Here is a 24911-nt window from a genome sequence, read left to right on the forward strand (position 1 = left end):
TCTTTAAATCAAGTAGAGATCTGATTTTACTTCAAGTTGGAATAGCCAAAGAACTGATGATGGAGTTTTCTGGAAGGGATCTAGGCTTTTAAACACTAATTATGGTGATAACTAGTGGAAAAGTAGGCGAGAAGTAACAACAAATTTCTATTATAGCCTTATTTTCTTATTCTGGAGGAATATGTTTTTAAAACTTATTTTTTTTAAGATTTACCCATTTTCATTTGAAAGGCAGATTTTACAGAAAAATGTCTTCCACCCACTGATTCACTTCCCAAATGGCTGCAACAGCCAAAGCTGAGATGATCCAAAGCCAAGAGCCTCCCCTGGTCTCCCAAGTCTGTGTGAAGCCCTTGGCCTTGGGCCTTTCTCCTCTGCCCTCCCAGGCCACGAAGCAGGGAGCTGGAACTGAAGTGAAGGGGCCAGGATACAGACTGTCACACATATGGGATGTTGGTAGCAAAAGGTGAGGGAGGTTAGCTTGTGGCACTACTGCGCCAGTATTCGACAAAAACCACTTACCTAACTGAAAGGCAGAGTTACACACAGACAGGGAGAGACAGATCTTTCAATTATTGGTTCACTCCTTGGACGGCTGCAACGGCCAGTGTGAGGCCCAGGGAAAGCCGGGAGTGGGCAACTCCAACCAGGTCTCCCACACAGGGCCAGGAGCCAAGTACTTGGACATTCTCCCAGGGCTTTCCCTGGCACATTAACAGGGAGCCAGACTGGAAGCGGAGCAGCTGGGAATCAAATGGGATACCAGCATTACAGGTGGCAACTTAACTTGCTGCGTCACAATGCTGGCTCCAGAAACAATTTTCTGATTCTTTTTCAACAGCTAAGAAAACAATGGTGTAATATAAATCCATTAAAAATAAAAGTCTGTGTTTAAGTTTTTTAAAGGGGCATAAAAATGAATCGACTTATATTTCATCAGTTCTAGGCTCCTGGTTGTTTTGCCTTTCGGGGGAGTGAATCATCAGTTGGAAGATGTCTTTCTCTCTCTGTCTCTCCTTTCATTCTGCCTTTCAAGCAAGTAATTTTTTAAAAAAAGAAATACATTCAGAGAAAAGATGATGAGGTTACATGCAATAATTACTTAGGAAATGGTACATAAAATGAATGAATAAAAATTATCACTTTGGGAATCTAGACATCTACATCATTAGACATTTACATCTACAACAAGCTACATTCTAAGCCCTAAGATGCACTGATGTAACATTCAAAGAAGCTTGGGAGGTGGGATTGACAGTGGTCTGGAAGCTGCTTGGGACACCACATCCCACGAGTAGGCCTGGGCTTGGGTCCCCAACTAGCTTTCACTCCAGCTTCCTATTAGTGCCTATCCTGTAAGCCAGCAGACAACGGTGCAAGTAAATACATGGTCCCTGTAACCCAGCTCTGCTTGGACTATTTCATTTACTTTCTCCCTGTCTCTCAAATAAATACATAATTATACCTTATAAAAGTTTTACATTGTGGATCCGGAGCAGTAGTCTAGCAGCTAAAGTCCTTGCATTCAAAATGCCGGGATCATCTATGGGCACCAGTGATAACCCTGGCAGCCCCGCTTCCCATCCAGCTCCCTGCCTGTGGCCTGGGAAAGCAGTCGAGAATGGCCCAAAGCCTTGGGACCCTGCACCCGTATGGGAGACCTGGAAAAGGCTCCAGGCTCCTGGCTCCTGGCTCCTGGCTTCAAATTGGCTAAGCTCTGGCCTTTGTGGCCACCTGGGGAGTGAATCAATGAATAGATCTTCCTCTCTTTCTCTTCTCCTTTCTGTATATCTGAGTTTGCAATAAACAAATAGAAAGACATAATCCTGGAGCTGGCATCATGGCATATCAGGATAAGCCTCTAACTGAGGTTCCGGCACCACATTGGAGCTCAGTTCGAGTCCTGGCTGCTATACTTCTGATCCAGCACCCTACTAATGTGCCTGGGAAAGCAGCAGAGGACAGCCAAGGCCTTGGAACATGTACCATGTGGGAGACCAGGGGAAGCTCCAGGCTCCTGGCTTTAGACCAGCCCAATTATAGCTTTTTTTTTTTTTTTTTTTTTTTTTTAAAGATTTATTCGTTTTATTACAGCCAGATATACACAGAGGAGGAGAGACAGAGAGGAAGATCTTCCGTCCGATGATTCACTCCCCAAGTGAGCCGCAACGGGCCGGTGCGCGCCGATCCGATGCCGGGAACCAGGAACCTCTTCCGGGTCTCCCACGCTGGTGCAGGGTCCCAATGCATTGGGCCGTCCTCTCCTGCTTTCCCAGGCCACAAGCAGGGAGCTGGATGGGTAGTGGAGCTGCCGGGATTAGAACCGGCGCCCATATGGGATCCCGGGGCTTTCAAGGCGAGGACTTTAGCCGCTAGGCCACGGCCGCCGGGCCCAATTATAGCTTTTGAAGAGTGAAGCAGCAGATGGAAGATCTCTGTTTCTAATTCTCCTTCTCTGTAACTGTCATTCCAAAAAAATCCTTTTTTTTTCACATTTTTTTAATTGGAAAGGCAGATTAACAGACAGAAGGAAGATAGAGAGAAACATCTTCCATCCACTGATTCACTCCCCAAGTGGCCGCAAAGGCCAGAGCTAAGCTGATACGAAGCTAGGAGCAGATCTGAAGCTGGGTCTCTCATGGATATGCAAGGTCCCAAAGCTCTGGGCTGTCCTCGACTGCTTTCCCAGGCCACAAGCAGGGAGCTGGAAGGGTTAGTGGAGCCATCAGGATATGAACCAGCACCCAGATGGGATCCTGGAAGATGCAAAGTGAGGATTTAGCCACCAGGCTATCATACCGGGCCCAAATAAATCTTAAAAAACAAAGCAAAACAACAACAAAAAACACACATAGAATCTATACATAAAAACACATTCTTCCTTCCAGATATTCAATGACAGTAAGGCAACCTGAATTCTCTGGAGATAATCATTCAAACATATAATTTAAGCTATATACTAGAGGGCTCAGCACAAAACCACAATATTTTATCTTTGAAAATTACATGTACTGGGCCCAGCGCAGTACCCTTGCTTTGCATGCGCCAGAATCCCACTTGGGCGCCAGTTCTAATCCCAGCAGCCCCGCTTCCCATCCAGCTTCCTGCTTATGGCCTGGAAAAGCAGTCGAGGATGGCCCAAAGCCTTGGGCACCTGCGTGGAAGACCCAGAAGAGGCTCCTGGCTCCTGGCCTCAGATTGGCTCAGCTCCGGCCATTGAGGCCACATGGGGAGTGAATCATTGGATAGAAGATCTTCTTCTGTGTATGTCTGACTTTCCAGTAAAAAATAAAATTGAAGTATAGGTGAGGTGGTCACAGAAGGTGGCTGGGAACTCGCATTTACTTTTAACATATTGGTTACTCATTACTATGTCAATTAATTCCATAATGATGTAAATTTTTGCTGATGGTATGTTGGAGCTTTCAATTGACTGGGATGATACTCTGCTGGCTCTGTCTTCAGACCAGAGAGGGTATTCCTAAGAAGCCGTTGAACTTGACTGGACAATAAGATGCTGGACTCTATGTTTTGTATACGCTTGCAATGGGGGAATCTCAACTGAACTTGACCTGTGGTTATGCAACAAGGTGGAGGAATCCACCATGGTGGGAGGGTTTGGGGAGGGGTGGGGAGAACCCAAGTATCTATGTAACTGTGTCACATAATACAATGTAATTAATGAAGTTAAATAATAAATAATTTAAAAAAATAAATGCAAAATAAATTTTAAATAAATTATTTTATGAGATTTAAATAAAATCTTAAAAATAAATAAATAAATAAAAATAAAATAAATCTTTAAAAAAATTACACGTACTTTGTGAGACTGAGACTTTAGCAACCGCTTTCATTATTTTCAAGGAGAATTCATATATATCATCTCTTCAGACTAACAAAGGAGACCCATGTAATTCATATATATATATAGATATATATATAAACAGCCATCACATACATAAAGTGTGAAGACAAGACACACAGGCTACCAAACACACGTGGGGACATCTCAAGTGTATATGCCGATAACAGAACTTGCTTGGACCTGGGAGCTGATGTACCAACGGTCAGTGGTGTATGTTCACTATGATTCCCCTATCAATGCTTGGTGTTCTTGAGGCTGCTTACCTATTTATACTGGTGGGCTCGTCTGCTAGTGGTACTTTCAGGTTTATTCTATGAGCACAAAGTCTCGATTATAGCAATAAACTAACTTCTAGACTAGAGAGCATGTCTTAATATCCTTCATACACACCAGCACATACAATGGTGTGTTGCAGAGTTGATCCTTAAACATTCCTTGTGCAGTATCAATTTTACAGAGTGCTTGCCCATGAAAAGAGACTATTTCTTCAATTTTCTATTGAAGTATTGCTGACTCAATAAACTGTTTTCACTCAAATATAAGTAATTACATTTAAGGAGCCATTCCCTAGGAGAGAAAAGATCATCAGTGCTACTGCAGGTTGAACTGTGTCTTCTCCAAGGTAGGGTGAAGTCCTAATTCCTACCACCTGAGCATAGGATCTAATGTGGAAATGGAGTCATTGACATAATCCAATGTGACTCTGAAGCAATGAGGCACGCACTGTGAGGACACCAGGTGAAGACAGAAGCCAAGATTAGAGTGCTGCTATCAGAAGCCAAGGAACCATGTATCCATCAGGAGCCTGGGAGTGGCAAAGAAGGATTCTCCCTGGAAATTTCAGAAAACATGGTCCTACCATGCCTTGATTTTGAACATCTGGCCTCATGAACTGTGACAGAAGAAACCTCTGCTGCTTTAAACCATGTAATTCATGTTACTTTGCTACAACAAACTTAGAAATGAAAATACATTCAACAGTAAAATGGTATTATAAACTCCAACCATGCTAGAAGATGTATTAGAAAAATAATGTACACAATGTCAGACATTACCAGCAGTAAAATGCTACGTGATGTTCAAATGGCACATGAATATACTACATGTAAGAAATTCTCAAAGGGCTCAGCATGCTTAATCAGCTAGTCCTCCACCTGCAACGCCAGTGTTCCATACAGGCATGGTTCTAGTCTAGACTGGTCCACTTTTGATCCAACTCCCTGTGGATGGCCTGAGAAAGCAGTGGAGGATTTCTAAAGTCCTTCAATCTTTGCACCCATCTGGGAGACTTGGAAGAAGTTCCCAGCTCCCAGCTTAGGACCAACCCAGCTCTGGCCACTGTGGTCATTTGACAGTGAACCAGCAGAGGGAAGACCTATCTTTCACTCTCCGTCTCTCTGACATCTAAGTAAGTAAATAAATAAATAAATAAGCCATTTTAAAAAAGAAAGAAAAGAATTTCTTAAAGATCACCAGAAGTTGATTTACTCTGTTAGCAGCTGTAAAATGGATTACCTTATTGGATCAGATAACCAATATCGAAGGGTTCACCAGAAATAGCTTTGTAATGGGTACAGTGCCCCTTCTGCATTACAATAAATACCTGGATTAGTATTACAAGCCTCTGAGGCTTAGTTTACCCTTTCTCATAATCCACATAGTAGCAATCACTGTTTTGAACATGGGTCAAATCTCAATAATGCCATTTGCCTAGATATGAAAGAAGTTTTGGCAAAGAAATTTTATTGTTTTGCCACTGAGACTTATTTAAATTAAAAAACTGCATATAATCACACATAACATTACTTTTTCAGAGATATAAAGCAAGCTACCTTTTCAACAGGTCCAAACATAGTATGGAAAGTAAAACTCACTAATTCGGGCCCAAAATATTACAAATCTGATACAATTTTCTTCACAAGACAATAAATTTAAGTTTTAAGGAATCAAAGATCACTCAAAAGGATTCAGAAAACAAAGTCACATGCTATCCAATTCCAATTGATACGTCTTGAGGTTTGTCTGCTCCCTAAGACACAGTTCCACCTATACACATCAAATCATTTGGCATGGGGCCTGGCGGCGTGGCCTAGCAGCTAAAGTCCTCGCCTTGAAAGCCCCGGGATCCCATATGGGTGCCGGTTCTAATCCCGGCAGATCCACTACCCATCCAGCTCCCTGCTTGTGGCCTGGGAAAGCAGTGGAGGACGACCCAATGCATTGGGACACTGCACCTGCGTGGGAGACCTGGAAGAGGTTCCTGGTTCCCGGCATCGGATCGGCGCGCATCGGCCCGTTGCGGCTCACTTGGGGAGTGAATCATCGGACGGAAGATCTTCCTTTCTGTCTCTCCTCCTCTCTGTATATCTGACTGTAATAAAGTGAATAAATCTTTAGAAAAGTAAAAATAAAAAAAATCATTTGGCATGTTGTGGAGTTCCTTATGTGGAGAACTGTACGAAATTATCAGATATAGTCTTTCAGGACTGAAGAATTTCCATTTCTGCATTCAAACTAAGAAACAGAATCGATTAAAAGCCAAAATGTCAGGAAATAAAATAACTACAACAGACATCAGCCAGAAATGACCTTCCAGGAGAAGAGATGGACATTTCAACCTCTGTGACTGAACCATGAGAAAGGTGCTACCTCCCTACAAGGAACAACACTCGGGTTTCATCAACACAGCCAAAATTTTTCTGATGATGGCTCTATAGCAGCTCTTACTTCATATTCCATACCCGTGTTAAGAATCCCAGAACTATGTGAACATCAGTTATTTATAGAGTAAAACTACAAAATACTGATCCTTTCAGAAAAAAAATCACTTCCCAAGAAGAAGGACACTTTACATCTCTAAAAGTTGTGATCTTTTTGAGTCCACCTGAAAACACTGCCATGGAATGAAGCGCTTGCCGAGAGCTGGAGGAACCATCACATGTGCAGTCAGTGTAGGCTACTGCTTCACCACAATGAGAACCAGAACTTCACCTCCTTCTGACCCCAGCCTAACACATCTGGACAGTGTGTCATTTTTAGAGTAATTTCCATGTCCAGGTTGGAGTGTGCTGCATTTCTGCTGTCACCAATCACCTACACTCCGAGCTTTCAGCGGACACTGAGCCTCTGGCCCTGGCCTAACTCAATAGTCTGCGCTTTACTTTTAGGGTATTTTATGATTTAACATATGCTGCTGCTTTTAAAAACATTCTTCTTTTTCGTTTTTATTTTGAAAGGCAGCGAGACATAGACACACATGTAAAAACAGAAATCTATCTGCTGGTTTACTCTCCAAATACCTACAGCAGCCAAGGCTGGGCCAAGCCAAATCCAGAACCCAACAACTCCATCTGGTTCTCCTAAGTGAGCAGTGAACCAAAAATGTGACCCACCACTGCTGCCTCCCACAATGTTTGCCAGCAGGAAATGTGATGGGGAACAGAACCAGGACTGGAACCTAGACATTCCAATGTGGAATGGGGGTGATTCAAACAACATCTTAACTGGTGGGCCAAGCAGTTGCCCAAACAGCCTCCTCTTACATCAAAATGCACAAGTCTGAATTACAATTGTGATTTCAAATAAGTTGGAAGCCAAATTGTACATACAAAACAATGACTGCAGACGTGTGATCCAGAGCTTAATTTAAACAACATTATAAATAGCATCAATATCTGTTCTTTTCAAGCATACATTTTATGTATGCCCTACATCCATCAAGTCACACTCAGCAAGCTACTTTAACTTGGAAAAACAGATGGGAAAGGTGGTCTATGGAATCTGCATCTCACCAAGATCTAGAAATGAAAAGTCTGAGAGCCTATGATTACAAACACAATGTCCTAAATGACAGTCTCAGATAGAAATGAGTCAACAAATAACTACAGGGGCCAGCGTGATGACTCAAATGGCTAATCTTCTGCCGCCAAGCCCTGGCATCCCATATGGGTGCCAGATCAGGTACCACCTGCTCCACTTCCCTTCCAGCTCAACTGCTTGTGGCCCAAAAAGGCAGCAGAGGATGGCGCAAAGCTTTTGGGACCCTGCGCCCACATGAGAGAACTGAAGAGGCTCTTGGATCGAGATCAGCTCAGCTCTGGCTATTGTGTCATTTGAGGAGTAAAGCAGCGGGCAAAATGACCAGAGCTAAGCTGATGTGAAGCCAGGACCCAGAAGTCAGAAGCTTCTTCTGGGTCTCCCACAGAGATACAGGGTCCCATCCTCTACGGCTTTCCCAGGTCCTAAGAAGGGAGCTGGATGGAAAGTGGAGTACCTGGGACACAAACTGGCGCCCATGTGGTATCTCAGTGAGGAAAAGGTGCAGGTTTAACCACTGAGCCATGGAATCAGACCCTAAAATAAATAACCTCAAAATTAACAAACAAACAAACAAAAAAAAGAGGTTTAAGGATGTATCCTGAAAGGTTGTCCCATGGTTTCATACTTAATGCAGAAAATTCTTCCTTAGGTCCTTGCCTACTGCATTTTTCCAGGGATCTAGAATAAAACACTAAACAAACTCGTTGACAAAATATATCACATAATTTAAAAGAGCTCAAGTCATGTTTCCTTCCTTGAATTGTTTTCTTTATCTTTAAAGCAGAACTTTTTTAAGATTTGTTTTTTTTGAAAGGCAGAGCCACAAAGAAGACAGAAAGATCTTTCATTCCCTGGTTCATTAGCCCCCCAAACTGCCAAAACAGAGCAGAGCCGATCGAAAGCCAGGAGCCAAGAGTTTCGGGGTCTCCCACATGGCCACAGCAGCCCAAGGATGTGAGCCAGCCTCCACTGCTTTCCCACGTCATAAGCAGGGAGCTGGACTGGAAGTGGGGCAGCTGGGACACACACTGGCACCCGCGTGAGTGATGGTGCTTATAGGTGGAGGATTAGTCTGTTGAGTCACCTCATGCTGACCCTAAACTTAATTTTTATTTCTCAAGATTTCTGGTTCATATTTTCCAGGAATTTACTTAATTATATTTTTTCAATGTATGTGGTGACTTAAAAAAATAAAGGATGACTATTTCTAGGAAACTAAATATTTACAGGAAACTAAATATCCAAATCAACTTGTCAGTTCTCTATATAATCACTTACTTGATAAGGTTCTGGAAAGCATAACCATCTGTCCACTGCTCAGTAAAAGAGGCCCCATGTCGGACAGTAGTAAAATGGCCCAATCTCAAGCGGTCTTGCATGCTCTTATCTCTACATGCCATCTTCTCTTGTTTGGACTTAAAGGGAAAGGATTTTAAAAAAAGGATTAAACACCAATGAAAGTGGAGAAAGACATTTACTTATAAGTATAAAATTTAAGATCATCAGAGAAAATTATCAGAATAATCAGTACTAACTGCTTAGATGAGCTATCATTCCTATTCAAACAAAGTGAACAGGATAGGGTAACAGAGCAGTGGACTCTTCCTGGGAAGGTATTTCTGTATGTCTGGGTTTTAGATCTTGCAGGCCAGCATCTCACACTGTCGCCCTGTTTTCTTCCAATCTATCCTAAAGACCTCCTGTTGATGCATTTTCTCAAAACATCACTATCCTTTATTCCAATTGAATGCCCCAAATTTCCCAAGGTTCTTTGCAGTCAAACTTTGAATCTTGACATGAGAATGAACTTCATGATCTGAAAATGATGCTCACCTGCCCACAGAATAGCCACTCTAGGGCATCTTACCCTACTCCTAGAACATTGTTTATTATTCAGCAAATATTCTAAAAAAAAGTTATGGGGCAGGAATGTAAAAGTGTTAAGCTATGGAATTTGCAGAGAAACATTTATTAGTCTACTTGATAATTATAATTTAAAATACAAACTTCAATAACAAATTTGAGGGAAAAGAACACATTATTACAAGAAATAGTGCCATGGGAAACCCTAGGGAAGATGTTAAAAGTTTTCCTCTCATGAAGGCTATTCACACCTGCAGATTTTCTTGCCTAGAACACAATTTCCTTCTTCCTGGAAGCTTTCTCCCCAGCTCCCTGCCTTCGGTGCACATTTCCTGATATTCCTGACTCATACTCCAGCTTCACAAGCTTCCTCAGGCATGTGAACATGGCTCCTCCTCCTTCCACGTCATGAAGACTGTTAGCCCATGAAGAGCAGAAGCTGTGAATAAAGTTTCTTAGATCCATGCACTGCTGTTACGTATGAAGACCAGGAGGCTGGCCCCTTTCATTGCTGAGTAGTTCATTAATTCACGGCATGAACATGTCACAATTTCTACTTTACTACTGATGGATAGGTCAAACCACCTGAGAAGTTGTTGGTTTGGGAATTCTGTAAATAAGATTCCAATAATACTCTACTACAAGACTTTTTGTGGACATTTTCTTTCACTTCTCTTGGGTAAATACCAGGAACAGAACTGAATCACAGGATGGGCGTGTATTTCAGCCAATGAGATGGCCTCAAAATTTTCTAACGTGGCTATAGCACTCTACGTTCCCACGAGTGTAAGAAATCAGCCTGCCATGCATTTTCAGTAATACGTGGCATCCCTAGTCTTTCTACTCTTAGTCATTCTCCAGGGTAAGTAACACTGTCTCACTCTGGTGAAAGTGACAGTGATGTTGATAATCTTTTCAAGGAAAGCTGCACTTGATCAGTTACTGTAAGAGAGGAGACATCAACCACACAAACGTAATCATATATGACAATTTGATTTTTAAAGCACGAAGCATTTAATTATCACATTCTTATATTCATGTTACTCCAAATACTATCTTTAAATAGAAACACTTCACTAATGCTAAAAGTTTGCAATAGGATACTCATTTCAATTGACAGGATAAATAAAAGTTAGATAACACCCCAAATACACAATGCTAGGACATCTTCACCTTCATCCTCTAAGCAATGCACAGCTAGAAAGTACATCCCACGTTGGATGAGTGACCCCGTGTTAACGTGAAGACTTCTGTCAAACCAGAACCTATTTCCAAAAAGCTCTACTTTTACATACCACCATCTCAGGAAATAAAAGCTAAGGAGTCACAAAACGCCACAAACTAAGCTTTGGTGAGACAGAGGTGAAGCCACCGATTGTCACTGACCTTTTCTATAAGGAGTTTCTTGCTCATTGTTACACATCTATTTAATCGTTCCTTGTATTTCTCTAGCATCTTTTGCTGCTCATCAATCTGCCGTCTCAAATCACAGTTGACCTTCAATGAAAAACAGTTTTTAGTTAGCTCCAAGAAAGAGATTCCTGCAAGAGCAGTCATCTAGAGACACAGAAAACATTTTTAGTTATGGTTAAATCTAAATCAAAACTTAGATTCAAAGACTAATTAGGTTTATAAAAGGTAAATAAAGATTCCCTTTACTTTATTAAATGATCATCTATTCATTCATGATGAAATCTGCTACCAAAGTCAGCATGTTTATCTATTCATCATACTTGTTCTCAATAATCAGAGATAATTCTGCACATCACAGATACCCAAGTTATCACAAAATTTAAAAAAATCTTTAAAAACATACAATGAGAGTTTAAGATAGAGTAATAAAGCACTTATAAAAAACTACAGAATTTTAAAAGCACAACATCCTTTATGTTATATTTTGTTTTATGATTCTCATTTCCAAAGAAAAAGAAACATGAATTTACATAAATGTTCCTCCCCAGAGAAAGCAGGCACACACCCATGCCACACACGGCAAAACTAACAAACAAGACCCTGGTTCAAAAATGCCAGAATGTAAACATATGGTTAATTTAGTTGTGGTCAAAAACCTACAGGATTGGTTAAATACTTTGAAAAATATAAGGTTCCCAAAATAACACAGAAGGAAAGAATCACTAACCAAAGGTCAAACTTGACTTGCAACTTCTGAATTTATTATTCTTGTGTTAAGCAAAAGATTTTTATTCTCTCAGCAAATAATGCCACTTCATGATAAATTACCTTGAATTAGGTTCTAAAAAAATTGTTGCTTTCCAATGAAATGAAATTGCTTCTCTAACAGTTACAAAGCACAATGCAAAATATTATGAGGCACTCAAATTCTGAGACATCTACTTTCATTTTTCAAGTAGCCTGTATAAAATAGTTTCTATCATCAAATATTTCTGCTATGTGCATCAGCACAAATTTTTTATTGGTTTTTCTTACAGAATTCTAACAATTACATTATTAGGAACAAAGTGTAACAACATTTGGGTAATGAGACAATCCAATATTATATCAAAAAACTTATAAGCCAAATATGCTTATGGGAAAGTCAGTATAGTTTTCGAAAGTGGGTACTCTCCTGAAATTTGTAACCACATGTATGAAATCAATCAAACTCTGGGACACTGCTTGATGGTTAAAATATCCTGAATTTATGTGAGTGCAGCCAGCTAGAAGCTTTCAAGGCAGCATATCCAGTATCTCATGAAAATGGAAAAGCCCAATGACTGACTCATGTTTGCTGGAAGATGATACAAAGAGCTGAGGCCGTTTCTCATCTTGTTTCCTCCAGAACAGAAAAATCACTTCTAATCAACCTGAAAATATGGCAGCTGCCCTTCAGGGTCTTCCAAGTAAAGACAAATGGAAACAAACACTTACTGAAATACAAAAAGCAAACTTATATGGCTTAGCAGCCAAGATGCTGCTTGGTTCAGCCACATCCCACACTGAAAAGAATGAGTTTTAATCCCAGCTCCATTCCTAATTCCAACATCCTGCCAGTGTGTGCCTTGGGAAGCAATGAATAATGGCTCTGGTAGTTGGCTGCTTTCACACATGTAAGAGGCATGGATTGAATTCAGGTTTTTCACATACTTTGTGTTCGAAATCATAAGACAGGCAATGAAAGACAAAGATGAGAGGTCATCTTTTTCAGCCCAGCACAGCCAATTCAGACAAAAACTTGGTACATACTGGTATATGGCTGAGAGCATTTTATATGCACAGGCTACCTCATTATAAATCTCAGAAAACTGCAGCCAGGATTGTCATATGGCAGGCCCAGCTGCCCCCTGTGATGCTAGCACCCACATGAGCACCAGTTCAAGTTCCAGCTGCTCCACTTACAAAGGAGCATGACCCAAGCCCTACATGCTTACAGTCCCTTGGGAGACCCAGAAGAAGCTCCCAGTTCTTGGCTTTGGACTGGCCTAGCTCCAGCCATTGGTGCCATTTGGAGAGTGAACCAGCAGATGGAAAACCAACCCCCTGGAATTCAGACTTTTAAATAAGTAAATCTTTACACTTGATCTTAGCCAAAAGACTGAGAAATGATCACATAAGTAAATCTTTAAAATAAAAAAAAAATCATTGGTAATTATTCAACCAGCAATCAATATGAACAAAAGCAAAAGTAACACCAACTCCAAGTTACATGTGTTTATTATATATATTGCTAACATATACATTATTCTGATACATATGCATGCTAACAATAAAAGCTGTGCAACAGCTACTGAGCCATACACACAGTTCTCCTTATTCAAAGATTTAAAAAATGAAAATAATTGATCAAAAACCACGTGACATGCAATAAACAATAGAAAATGTACTGAAGGCATTGTTTAATGAGAGTTAGAAACACAGGGTGGGCATTTGGCCTAGTAGTTGAGATGCTCACAGCCCCCTATGGAGTGCGGGGTTCAATGCCCACCTCCAGGCTCTCGATTCCAGTTTCCTAACACAGACATGGCCAGCAATGGTAGATGGTTCAGGTAACTGACTTCCTGCCACCCATGAGGCAGACCTGGAGAAAGTTCTTAGCTCCCAGGTTTCAGGCTCAGTTCAGCCATGGCTGTGGCAAGTATCTGAGGAATGAACCAACATATGGGAAAGATTTCTATGTTGTCTGCTTTCTCTCTCTCTGCCTCTCAAATAAATAAATCAATTTCTTTTTTTTTTTTTTAGATTTTTATTATTATTGGAAAGCCGGATATACAGAGAGGAGGAGAGAGAGAGAGGAAGATCTTCCATCTGATGTTTCACTCCCCAAGTGAGCCGCAATGGGCCGGTGTGCGCCTATCCAAAGCCGGGAACCAGGAACCTCTTCCAGGTCTCCCACATGGGTGCAGGGTCCCAATGCATTGGGCCGTCCTCAACTGCTTTCCCAGGCCACAAGCAGGGAGCTGGATGGGAAGTGGAGCTGCCGGGATTAGAACTGGCGCCCATATGGGATCCCGGGGCTTTCAAGGCGAGGACTTTAGCTGCTAGGCCACGCCGCCAGGCCCAAATAAATCAATTTCAAAAGAAGGACTCATTAAAAAGAGACATAAAATATTATAATTGTAAGAAAGAGAACAGAGATCCAAACTAGAAAGGGAAGAAGCCATCATTATATGGGGCTGATGGTATGGCACAGCAACTTAAGCCTCTGCCTACAGAGCTGGCATCCATGTGTGAGCCGGTCCAAGCACAATAAGTACAATAAGAAAAACCAATGAAAAATAACAATTACAAACAAACAGAAAAAAGAAATACAAAAACAAACAAACAGAAAAAAGAACAAGCGATGCCAGCAAGGTTGCCACCCCTCACCCTGCTTCTTGACACCCCTGAAGAGTACAGGGTCAAGCTGAAATTACTTTTTGGATAAAAAGGAAAGTCAAACTTTTATCTTCTATATCAGTGGGGAAAATAAAAATACTAGCCAATCTTATCTATAAAATTCACTTATATATGCATGTACATAATATTGTAAATGGTCCAAACAATTGCTGAAAGCAAATATACCAAATGCTTTATTCCAGATAGAGCATTATGGATGATATGGATGATACATTTTTCTGTATTTCTAACTTTATTACAAGAAGTATGTATAACTTTAATAGTAGGAAACAATACATTCATTTTACCTTTTGGAAAAAAATGACTGAGTCATACAGAACTACATGTTCAAAATATATTTTTTAAATGACATAATATAAATTTAAGAGTTATCATTTCAGACTATTTTTAAGTTTCTTCTGTAAATATAAAGCATTTTCACATGCTTTAATGTTTGTTTATTTTCATTTACTTGAAAGGCAGAGAGCTCTTCTATCTGCTGGTTTACTCTGCAAATTCCTGCAACAGCCAGGGTTGGCCAGGCGAGCCAGGAGCCAGAACCCCATCGAGATCTATCATGCGGGCGGCAGGACTCAAGCAGCTGGACAAGACCAGCAGCCAGGACTTACACAGGCACTCTGAGACAGAAAGAAGGCATCCCAAGCAGCTTAACATCCAATCGATTAAAAAAAAAAAAAAAAAAAAAAAACCTTAAAGTTATAACAGGCATGCTTGAAAACAGCTTCCAAAACTCAGTGAATTTGCAAGAATAGAAAAACATGCTATGCTTATTCTAACAGTTTCAGATAAAATACAACACCTATCTATTTTTTCTAGAATAAATTAAAATATTGGGGGGGGGCAGTGCAGATAAAAAAAATCTCTTTGTTTCTCTTTCTCTTGCTGTAACTCTGCCTTTCAAATAAACATTTTTTTAAGTTAACTATTACAACACCACAGAACAGGGTGGTATTATTTATTTGAAAGGCACAGAGAGAAAAAGAGAGACCTTTTATCCACTGGTTCCTTCCCCAAGTGCTTGCGTGAGTGAGGGCTGGGCCAAGCAGAAGCCAGGGGCCAAGGCTGCCCCAGGACTCCCAGCACCAGGACCAATCTCTGCTCCCTCTCAGGACACATGAGCAGAGAGCACCAGGACTTGAACCAGCAGTACAATATGGGATGTGGTGTCTTAAGTAGCGTCTCAACCCAACTTGCCACAATGCCCCAAGCCAAATATACTGTTTGGAACATAGGTATGACCCAGGTCCCTATATCTTCCTTCAGATTAAAGGCACATATACAAAAGTTTATTACTGCTATGTAGTTACCTCTTACCACATCTTGGTACTTACTCTTAATAAATCATCTATTCTTCCCTCTTTCTTCTCTAAGTCAGAATTCTTACTGTTTTCTAGTGCAGATATCTTTTCTATTGTGAGGTCAGACTAGAGACAAAAATCAAAACAAAGATAGTATTAGTCTCAAAATACTATTTCATCACTTCTTTCTCATTGCTTTTCTGAAAAATGCACTTGCTAACTCAAATAGCCTAGAATCAAATGGCTCAAAAAATCAATTTTGCTTTTCTCATCGCACTCTTCAGATTCCAGTTAGACCTGTACTCAAAGACATGTTTATCTGGGAACCAAATACATGAAATCTCAACCTACTGTGTATTGAACACAGAAATGCATCACTGTAGAAATGAAGTAACTTTGGGCTTGGCAGCGTGGCCTAGTGGCTAAGGTCCTCGCCTTGATCCCATGTGGCCGCTGGTTCTGGTCCCGGCAGCTCCACTTCCTCTCTGTCTCTCCTCCTCTCAGTATGTCTGACTTTGTAATAAAAATAAAATGAATCTTTAAAAAAAAGAAAAAGAAATGAAGTAACTTTGAAAAGAACTTAAAGTAGAACCTAAACCTCAAAAGAACAACTGTGCTGCCATCTAGTGGAAACAGAGAGAGCAATCAGGGCTAAGAAGCTCTGCACCTGCCGAAGTTAGCCCATGTGCTTTTAACCCCTGGCGATGATTACACAAAACTAAAATCTGCACCAGAAGGTTATAAAACTTGCAAGATTTAGGAAATTCTAGGTTGCCAAGTATCCTGTCATAAAGACAAAAAAGACAAATGCTGAAAGAGACTAGAAGAGGCTCAGCATTATAAAATGCAGAAAGAGCCACTGTGTTTTTCAGATACAGTCTTCAGATTCTTAAACTCAAGTTTCTGAAGCCTGTTTAAGAGGAAATTGTGTTGTCATACCACTTTTAAAGAAATTTAGTGAGTTCTTGCCAAAAAAGACAAATACAAGGAATAAATTCATTACTTTCATAAAGCAGAGGATTTATGAAATGCCTCCTGTAAGCATTATCCTTAATAAGCATTTTGTACATATTATCTGACATAATCAGAATCAACCTAACTTTGATGATAATACCTACTAAAGAAAGCTAATATACAGGAAGACAAAGTGTAAGCTGCAAAGCTAAGATTTGTACCCAGACTAGAAGTATTTTTTTCCTCATCACCAAACTCAATAAAAGCATTTCTGCCTCAGGAAGTTAAAGTACCTTTCAAAAGAACATAAATATTCACCAGTGACTTACAGATACACACAAAGAATGAGGTGGAGTCAGAGCGACCAAGGGAAACAAGCGGAAGAGCCAAGTGGTCAGCATGCATTCCCAAGCAGGTCTCCTCTAACGCCTACTGACCACGGACCTACCTGGGTCTGTCGGTGCTGGACGGAGATCTGCTTCTGGGAGCTGCAGGAGTGCTCTGTGGTGCCAGATCCCGTGGAAGAGGGACTGTTTTGCTGAGCCTATAAGAAACGTACACTGCTAGTCACAGGAAGGTTTTGCATCTTTCTCCACGAATATGTGAATCCAAATGGTTATCTCTAAAAAGCACACTCCTTCTGCTCACAGAAGTCAGGGCGATGCGGTCAAAATGAAAATACAGCAAGTCAAACATGAGACTCAAGGGCCAGAAACAGTGGTTGAGACTGTGTTTCTGTTAACAGCTTTTAAAGTATCAAATGTTTAAAGATTTCTAAATATGTAAGCTATAGAAAATGAAGAACTATTCCTATAATAACTTGCCTTCTCCACTCATGTTTCTGTACATTTTTGTCAGAAAAGGCCAGTGAAGTTCCCAGTGCCTAGGGAACACAAAAGTCTGCAAGCCATTATTGCAAATAATCCCCAAACCTAGGTGTATTTCCAATATTGTCACTACCCAACTGGCAATTCTAAGGCATTTTAAAATTCGTTAGGTTTGGGCCCAGCGCAATGGTTCAATTGGTTAACTTTCCCCTTGCAAGCGCTGGGATCTCATGTGGGCACTGGTTCATATCCGGGCTGCTCCACTTTCCACCCAGCTCCTTAGCAGTGGCCTGGGAAAACAGCAGGGGATGGATAAAAGCTTTGGAACCCTGCACCCACACGAGTGACCTGGAAGGTGCTTCTGGTCCCTGGCTTCAGAACAACTTGGCTCTGGCCATTACGGCCATTTGGCAAGTGAACCAGTGGATAGAAGATCTCGCCTTCTCTCTGTACATCTGCCTTGCCAATAAAATCTTCAAAATTTATTAGCTTTTACGTGACTATTCCGGAATATACAATCCTCACATTCTCAATCCGTTTTTATTTATTTTTAAAGTGCTTTTTAAAAAGATTTATTTATATTGGAAAGGCAGATATGCAGAGACGAGGAGAGACACAGAAGATGATCTTCCATCCGATGATTCACTCCCCAAGTGACCACAAAGGCCAGAGCTAAGCCAATCTGAAGTCAGAAGCCAGGAGCTTCTTCCTGGGTCTCCCACACGGTGCAGGGTCCCAAGGCTTTGGGCTGTCCTTGACTGCATTCCCAGGCCACAAGCAGGGAGCTGGATGGGAAGCAGGGCTGCCAAGATTGAAACCGGTGTCCACATGAGAACCCACTGCGTGCAAGGTGAGGATTTTGGCAGTGAGGTAATCGCGCCGAGCCCCTCAATCCTTTTATAAAAGCAAGATACAATTACATACTGAATACACTATAAACAATTGCAGTTGTAACTAAGAATAACTAGTAAATATTAGATATTTTGAGGGTAATGGGATAACAGAAATACAGTTCTGCTATCTCAACAGAGACTGTACTGTTATATATAAGTGAACTTTTTTCTGGTAGTTTCTACATAATCCATATTGATATTGGTATTATCACCATCTACGGAACTATTACTGCAAGCAAAAGGTTTCATTGTGACATAACATGTGATCTTTAAAAATCCAGTTAAGGCAGCTGCCATTATTGTTATTATTAGTTCATTTACAGATAAGGAAAATGCAAAGCAAGAACAGTAACCAGGTCCCAGAGCTAACATGTGAGGGGATCAGCACTGGAGCTACCTGCAAGCACACCGATCACTGTCAATGACCACAGCCGACTGACGCGGCAGGCTGTGAGCAAACTAAGCACGTCACATATGGGATTCCATGGAAGGCTCACGATACATGGTAGGCAGATTCTAAACTCAAGTTTCATGTACTAATTCACTATCTACTTAATGAGCATACCTTATGTCTAGATTCATAAGTATTTGCTTTCAAAAGGTAAAAAGGTTTCACAAAACTTTAGAACTACAGTGATTATCTGTTTCATAAAAGTAAAACCAGCTTGGTGTCAGTGTGGTGGCACAGCAAGCTAATCCTCTGTCTGTGGCACTGGCATCCTACATAGATGCCGATTCTAGCCCTGGCTGCTCCACTTCCTGACCAGCTCCCTGCTAATGCACCCGGGAAAGCAGCGAAAAATAGCCCAATCTCTTGGGCCCCTGCACTCACATGGGAGACTCAAGGAGAAGCTCCCAGCTCCCAGCTTAACACCTGCTCAGCTCCGACCACTGCTGCCAATTTGGGGAGTGAACCCGCAGACGGAAAATCTTCCTATCAGTCCCTTTCTCACTGTCACCTGGACTTCAGTTAAAACAAATAAATCTTCAAAAAGACAAAAAAAAGTAAAAGTAGTTTGTAATTCAAGACAACAAACAAGCTGGATCTCCTAAGATTCTAATGAGATGTAGAGTTTTTCAAGATGAAATCATAATGATGAGAATTTTTAAAAACTACAGAAAAAACATATACTGTCAAATAGAAGTTCAGGTCCACTGAGCTTCCTCTTACAAATTAAGGTGTCTGGAGTCTGTGACTTTTGACTTCATGATAAGGGATTAAAACAGATCTCTCTAATTTACAAACACAATAGACATATAGATACTTTAAAAATTAAAAAGTGGACCCAGTGCAATGGCTCAACTGGCTAATCTTCCCTTTGCGTATGTCAACATCCCCTGTGGGCGCCGGTTCTAATCCCGGCAGCTCCACTTCCCATCCAGCTCCCTGCTTGTGACCTGGGAAAGCAGTGAAGAACAGTCCAAAACTTTCACACCATGCCCACAACCTGCTGATGTTTGATTTGGTTCCTGCCTGCAGTTTCTGCTAATAAACAGCCTGGGAGGTAGCATGCGACAACCCAAGTAGCTGAGAACCTGCCACCCACACAGCTTCCTGAAAACTGGCCTCAGCCACAGCATGGGGACATGGTGCACATCAGGGAGAAAGGGGTGTCTCACTGTATTTCTTCTCTCTCTGTGGATTTCAATTAATGCAGAAAGATTGGACCTTTTCAAAATCAAGAAGTCGTGTACTTCAAAATACACCATCAAGAAAGCAAAATGTCAACAAATAGAATAAAAGAAAACTTACAATTCATATGTATCGTAAGAATTTGCCAGGCAAATTTGCCAGGGGAGATGAGGAAGAGATTTCCCATCTGCTGGGTAACTCCCCAAATCGTTGCAACAGCAATGCTGGGCAAGGCTGAAGCCAAGAGCACAAAACTCCACTGAGGCACACCATGTGGGAGTTCGGGGCCCGAGTACCCGATCATGTTTTGCTGCTTTCCTAAATATATTAGTAGAAAGCAGGATCACAAGTAGAGCAGCCAGGACTCAAACCAACTGTGATACTACAGGCTGGTCTGTAGGCAGCAGCTGAACTGGCTGCACAACACTGGTCCCTATGTGGTTTTTTTGTTTTGTTTTGTTTTGTCTGTCTTTTCTTAAAATTTACTTTTATTTGAAAGATTTACAAAGAGAAGGAAAGTCAGAGAGAGATTTTCCATCTGCTGATTCACGCCCCAAATGGCTGCGACAGCAATAGCAAGGCTGGTTCAAAGCCAGAAGCCTGGAGCTTCGGGGTCCTCCCCACGGGAGCATCCTTCCACGTAGGCCATCCCCCACTGCTTGGCCAGGTGCATTAGGCAGGAGCTGGATTGGAAATGGAATAGCCAGGACATGAACCTACAACCATACGGGATGCTGGTGGTAGCAGGTTGAAGGATTAGCATGTTGAGCCACAGTGCTGTCCCTGGAATATTTTTTTTTAAGATTTATTTATTTTGGGCCTGGCGCAATAGCATAGTGGTTAAAATCCTCACCTTGCATGCGCCGGGATCCCATAAAGTCACCAGTCCTAATCCCGGCGGCCCTGCCTCCCATCCAGCTCCCTGCCTGTGGCCTGGGAAAGCAGTCGAGGATGGCCCAAAGCCTTGGGTTCCTGCACCTGCGTAGGAGACCCAGAAGAGCTCCTAGCTCCTGGCTTCGGATTGGCTCAGCTCCAGCTGTTGCAGGGGCTTGGGGAGCGAACCATCAGACAGAAGATCTTCCTCTCTGTCTCTCCTCTTCTCTCTATCTCCACCTTTCCAATAAAAACACATAAATCTTTTAAAAATGACTTATTTTTATTACAAAGTCAGATTTACAGAGAAGCAGAAACAGTGAGAAAGATCTTCCATCTGTTGATTCACTCCCCAGTGGCAGCATGACCACAAGGTAATGGCAGCAGGGCAGAGCGAGGGACCAAGCCTGAGAGATCCCCTCAAAGCGTACTTACCGTGGGGGATGAAACCTCTTGGGCCTAGGAAAGCCCAGGACTCGCTCACTGAGTGGCAATGGTGGCTGTGGCCAGGGTCCCAAGCATTAAGTCTGACCTGGCTCAGGTACCCTAAGCAGCAGCTATGCTGCTGGAAGCTCCCACCACCCAAGCCCCACAGCCAACCTTAAAGTAAAATTTAAAAAAAAAAAAAAAAAAAAAAAAAAAAACAGATGAAAAGATTGTCAATTAAGTTAAAGGAAAAAAGCTGAAAATGAAAGACTCAATATTATTTTAATTATTATAGAAATGCAAATCAAATAAGGTATCATTTTACAATTATCAGGATGGTTACAATTTTAAAAACGCTGACAATAATACTGCAAGGATGTGAAGAAACTAAAAGTGGTATCTAAATGACTGCAATTACTAATATACATTCATGAAAATCCATGGGGTCACCGCCTATGATTGGTATCAGTTGCCATTTGAGCAAATATTAAAATTCTGGAGCTAGCAATGTGGATTCCAGGCAAGTCTCTGCATGCAGCACCAGCATCTCACACAGTCACCAGTTTGAGTCCCGGCTGCGCCACTTCTGATTCAGCTCCTGATGATGTGCCTGGGAAAGAGGCGGGGGCAGGCCAAACTCCTTGGATCCCTACCATCAGTTGGAGACCTGGACAAAGCTCCTGCCTCCTACTTTTAGAGCAGCCCAGTCCCAGCCAGTTCAGTCATTTGGGGAATGAACCAGAGGATGAAGATTTCTCCCTCTCTACCTTTATAACTCTGCTCTTTAAATGAATAACAATTTTTTTAAAAGTCTAAATAAATCACTAAATTTTAAAAAGCAGGGCTAGCACTGTGGTATAGCAGGTAAAGCCACTGCATGTTGACACTGGCATCCCATGTAGGCAGCAAATCACATCCTACCTGCTCCATTTCTGCCACTCGTTAATGGCCTGGGAAAATAGGGAAAGATGGTCCAAGTACTTGAGCCCCTGCCATGCATGTGAGAGACCTGGAAGAAACTCCTGGCACCTGGGTTTGACCATTGTGGCCATCTAGAGTATGAATCAGCAGTTGGAAGATATCTCTATGCCTCCCTCTTATTCTGTAACTCTGACCTTCAAATAAAAAATCATCTTTCAAAAACATTCAGAAAAAAAAATTCAGCAGTGGCAGGTCAGGCATGCAAAGTAGAGCCTCTGCTTCACTGGCCTATCTTGGCTGCTGAAAGGAAGGTACAGCACACCCCCGGTTGCTTTTTAAGCAGCCGGCACCATCTTGGCTCCCTAGGAGCCAGCGCACCCACCGGGTGCCAGGCTTTGCCCGCTGGCCACCTGCCGATGAACTCTGGGGATTTCTGATGACAAATTAGTGCCTAGGGACATCTATGAATACAGACACCGCATGTGTAAGTGAGGAATGAATCCTTGGGGACACCTTACAACAGAGCCACTGTACTGGCTAGTGAGGGGACTGAGACCTGGTGGTATGGAGGGGGAGAGACTGGAAGATCTGTATGGGTCAGACTGATTCCCTACCCCACATGGGTGTCCTGAGATGGACTTGTTAACTCAGAGCATCACTGACCACCATACTCCATACCACACGAAAGCTATGGCTGAGGGCCTGTCTAGCAGAGCTAGATCCCAGTACCTGATTGAGTGTTGGAACAGGGGACAAGTAACATTAGGCAGGGCAATGACACTAACCAACACACAAAAGAACCAGGTCTGGGAATAGATTCCGTGGGGGATAAGTGGGCCCAACCCTATGGAAACACAAGTCTCACTGATTAGCTCAAGAGTTGGGTGGTGACTGGCTGAACTAGGAGTGAACATAGAACCTGCCAACACTTATGGGTACTGGGGCTGAGAATAGGCTGGGCAGGTCCAAGATGCAGCACCTGCATGTGCATCCTAAAATAGGGTATAGGGCCCGGCGCGCAACATCCACCAGCTCATACAAAGGCCAACAAGGAGGGGCAGGCTATGCCAGGCAAGGGACTAGCACCTGCTGGAGCATGCTAGATCTAGGTCTGGGAGTGGGAGTGGAGGAACGTGGGAAACTCCTAGGGGTCAGGCAAGCTGGGCAAGGTAGCCCCACCTTTTGGCAAGTGTGTGGGTTGGTTTTGGAAGGGGGCAGACAGGGCAGGGCCAAGCAGACCTTAGCCCACTGGCAAGTACAGAAACCAGGCTAGAGTGCAGGTCATGCAGGGCTAGGGTATCACACCTACTGGTTCACAAGAGCTGGGGATGGGAGCAGACTGAGCAGGGCCAGGTTGCAGCACCTGCCAGTGAGAGATGGACTGGGAGCTGGCTAGGTCAGGCCAGGTTGCAACATCCAGAGGCAAAGGCTAAGTCAGATGAGGGGCTATGCCATGCCGGCTCAGAGCAACCACTGGCATGTGCAAGATCTGTGGAGGGGAGCAGGTCTGGTAGGGGAGAAAAGGGGACACCCTGGCTGGATTGTGAACCCCACTGGTGAGTATGAAGGTTAGGGTGGGGTCTGCGGTCTGGTCTGGATATAGCTGCAGAATCCCTCAGTATGTGTGTGAGCTGGGTATGGGATGCGCCAGACTGGGCTAGAATCCAAAACCCATTGGTGCTCATGAGAACCAGGGTAGGAATAAGACAGGCTAGGCCATGTCTCTGCCCCTGCTGAGTCATGTGTGAGCTGTGTCTGAGTATGGACCAGACTTGGCTGGGCTGTAGTGCCCAATAAGAACCGGAATGAGTGAGGGCCAATCAGGAATGGCCACTATTCCTGTTAGGTCAAGAGGTGGACTGGGAAGGGCTGGCATATCCAAATGTACATGGAGGATATGGCAGTACATCTGATCCTCCAGAGAACACCTGGTACCATGACAGAGGACAGAGGACAGAACAAACTGATCAACTATCCCAGCCAATCATTAGCAGTGAATATCTGGGCAGACAGAGACACTAAGGTGGACTATAGCAGGCAGTGGATTCATGAGAGATTTCATTGTGATTGGAGTGGCGGGATCGCCAGCAATTCAGGACTGTTGAACCATCAAAACCTCTTGAGAACTTCATGGTGTTGTAAATTTCTATTTTTTCCTGTTATTGATCTTGTATTGCGGCTTTTCATTTTAGAGGGATGTGTGGTGACTGTGTGATGGAGACTCCCATGTCCAGATGTGAGGATGCAGTGCAGTGTGCATCTCTACATCCAAATCAAAGATGGATTACTAATGAAACTATTAGCTGTATCTTGACAATAGGAGGCTGGACTCTCTGCCATTATCCATGTCCACAATGATGTACATGTGACTGTTTATGCAGAGGGAGGGGAATTGGGGAGTGGGCAGAGGCCTATGGAACTGTATCATAGAATGATGATGATAATTTAAAAAGAAGTTAAAATAAAATTTTACAGAAAATTCAGCAGTGGAAAAAAAAAAAAAGCACCTGGCAGGGTAGCCTAGTGGCTAAAGTCCTCGCCTTGCAAGCACCGGAATCTCATAATCTCATATGGGCACCAGTTCGTGTCCCAGCTACTCTACTTCCCACGCAGCTCCCTGCTTGTGATTTGGGAAAGCAGTAGAGGATGATCGGGGGCCTTGGGACCCTGCACCCACGTGGGAGA

The 24911-nt window shown here is 42.5% G+C and overlaps 1 protein-coding gene across 5 annotated transcripts in view; it reads right to left on the minus strand.

Moving 5' to 3' along the window:
• The window catches only part of TLK2 (tousled like kinase 2), a 116247-nt gene that overhangs the window by 32517 nt on the left and 58819 nt on the right, over positions 1-24911 (minus strand). For all 5 annotated transcript variants that reach the window (XM_058676622.1, XM_058676625.1, XM_058676623.1 and 2 more), the window contains 4 exons: positions 17102-17197; positions 15733-15825; positions 10934-11044; positions 8963-9099 (listed from right to left, as the gene is read on the minus strand). In XM_058676622.1, coding sequence (XP_058532605.1) covers positions 8963-9099; positions 10934-11044; positions 15733-15825; positions 17102-17197 — 437 coding nt within the window. The remainder of the gene's footprint in view (positions 1-8962; positions 9100-10933; positions 11045-15732; positions 15826-17101; positions 17198-24911) is intronic.

This window comes from Ochotona princeps, chromosome 17, assembly GCF_030435755.1.
Source record: "Ochotona princeps isolate mOchPri1 chromosome 17, mOchPri1.hap1, whole genome shotgun sequence".
NCBI lineage: Eukaryota > Metazoa > Chordata > Mammalia > Lagomorpha > Ochotonidae > Ochotona > Ochotona princeps.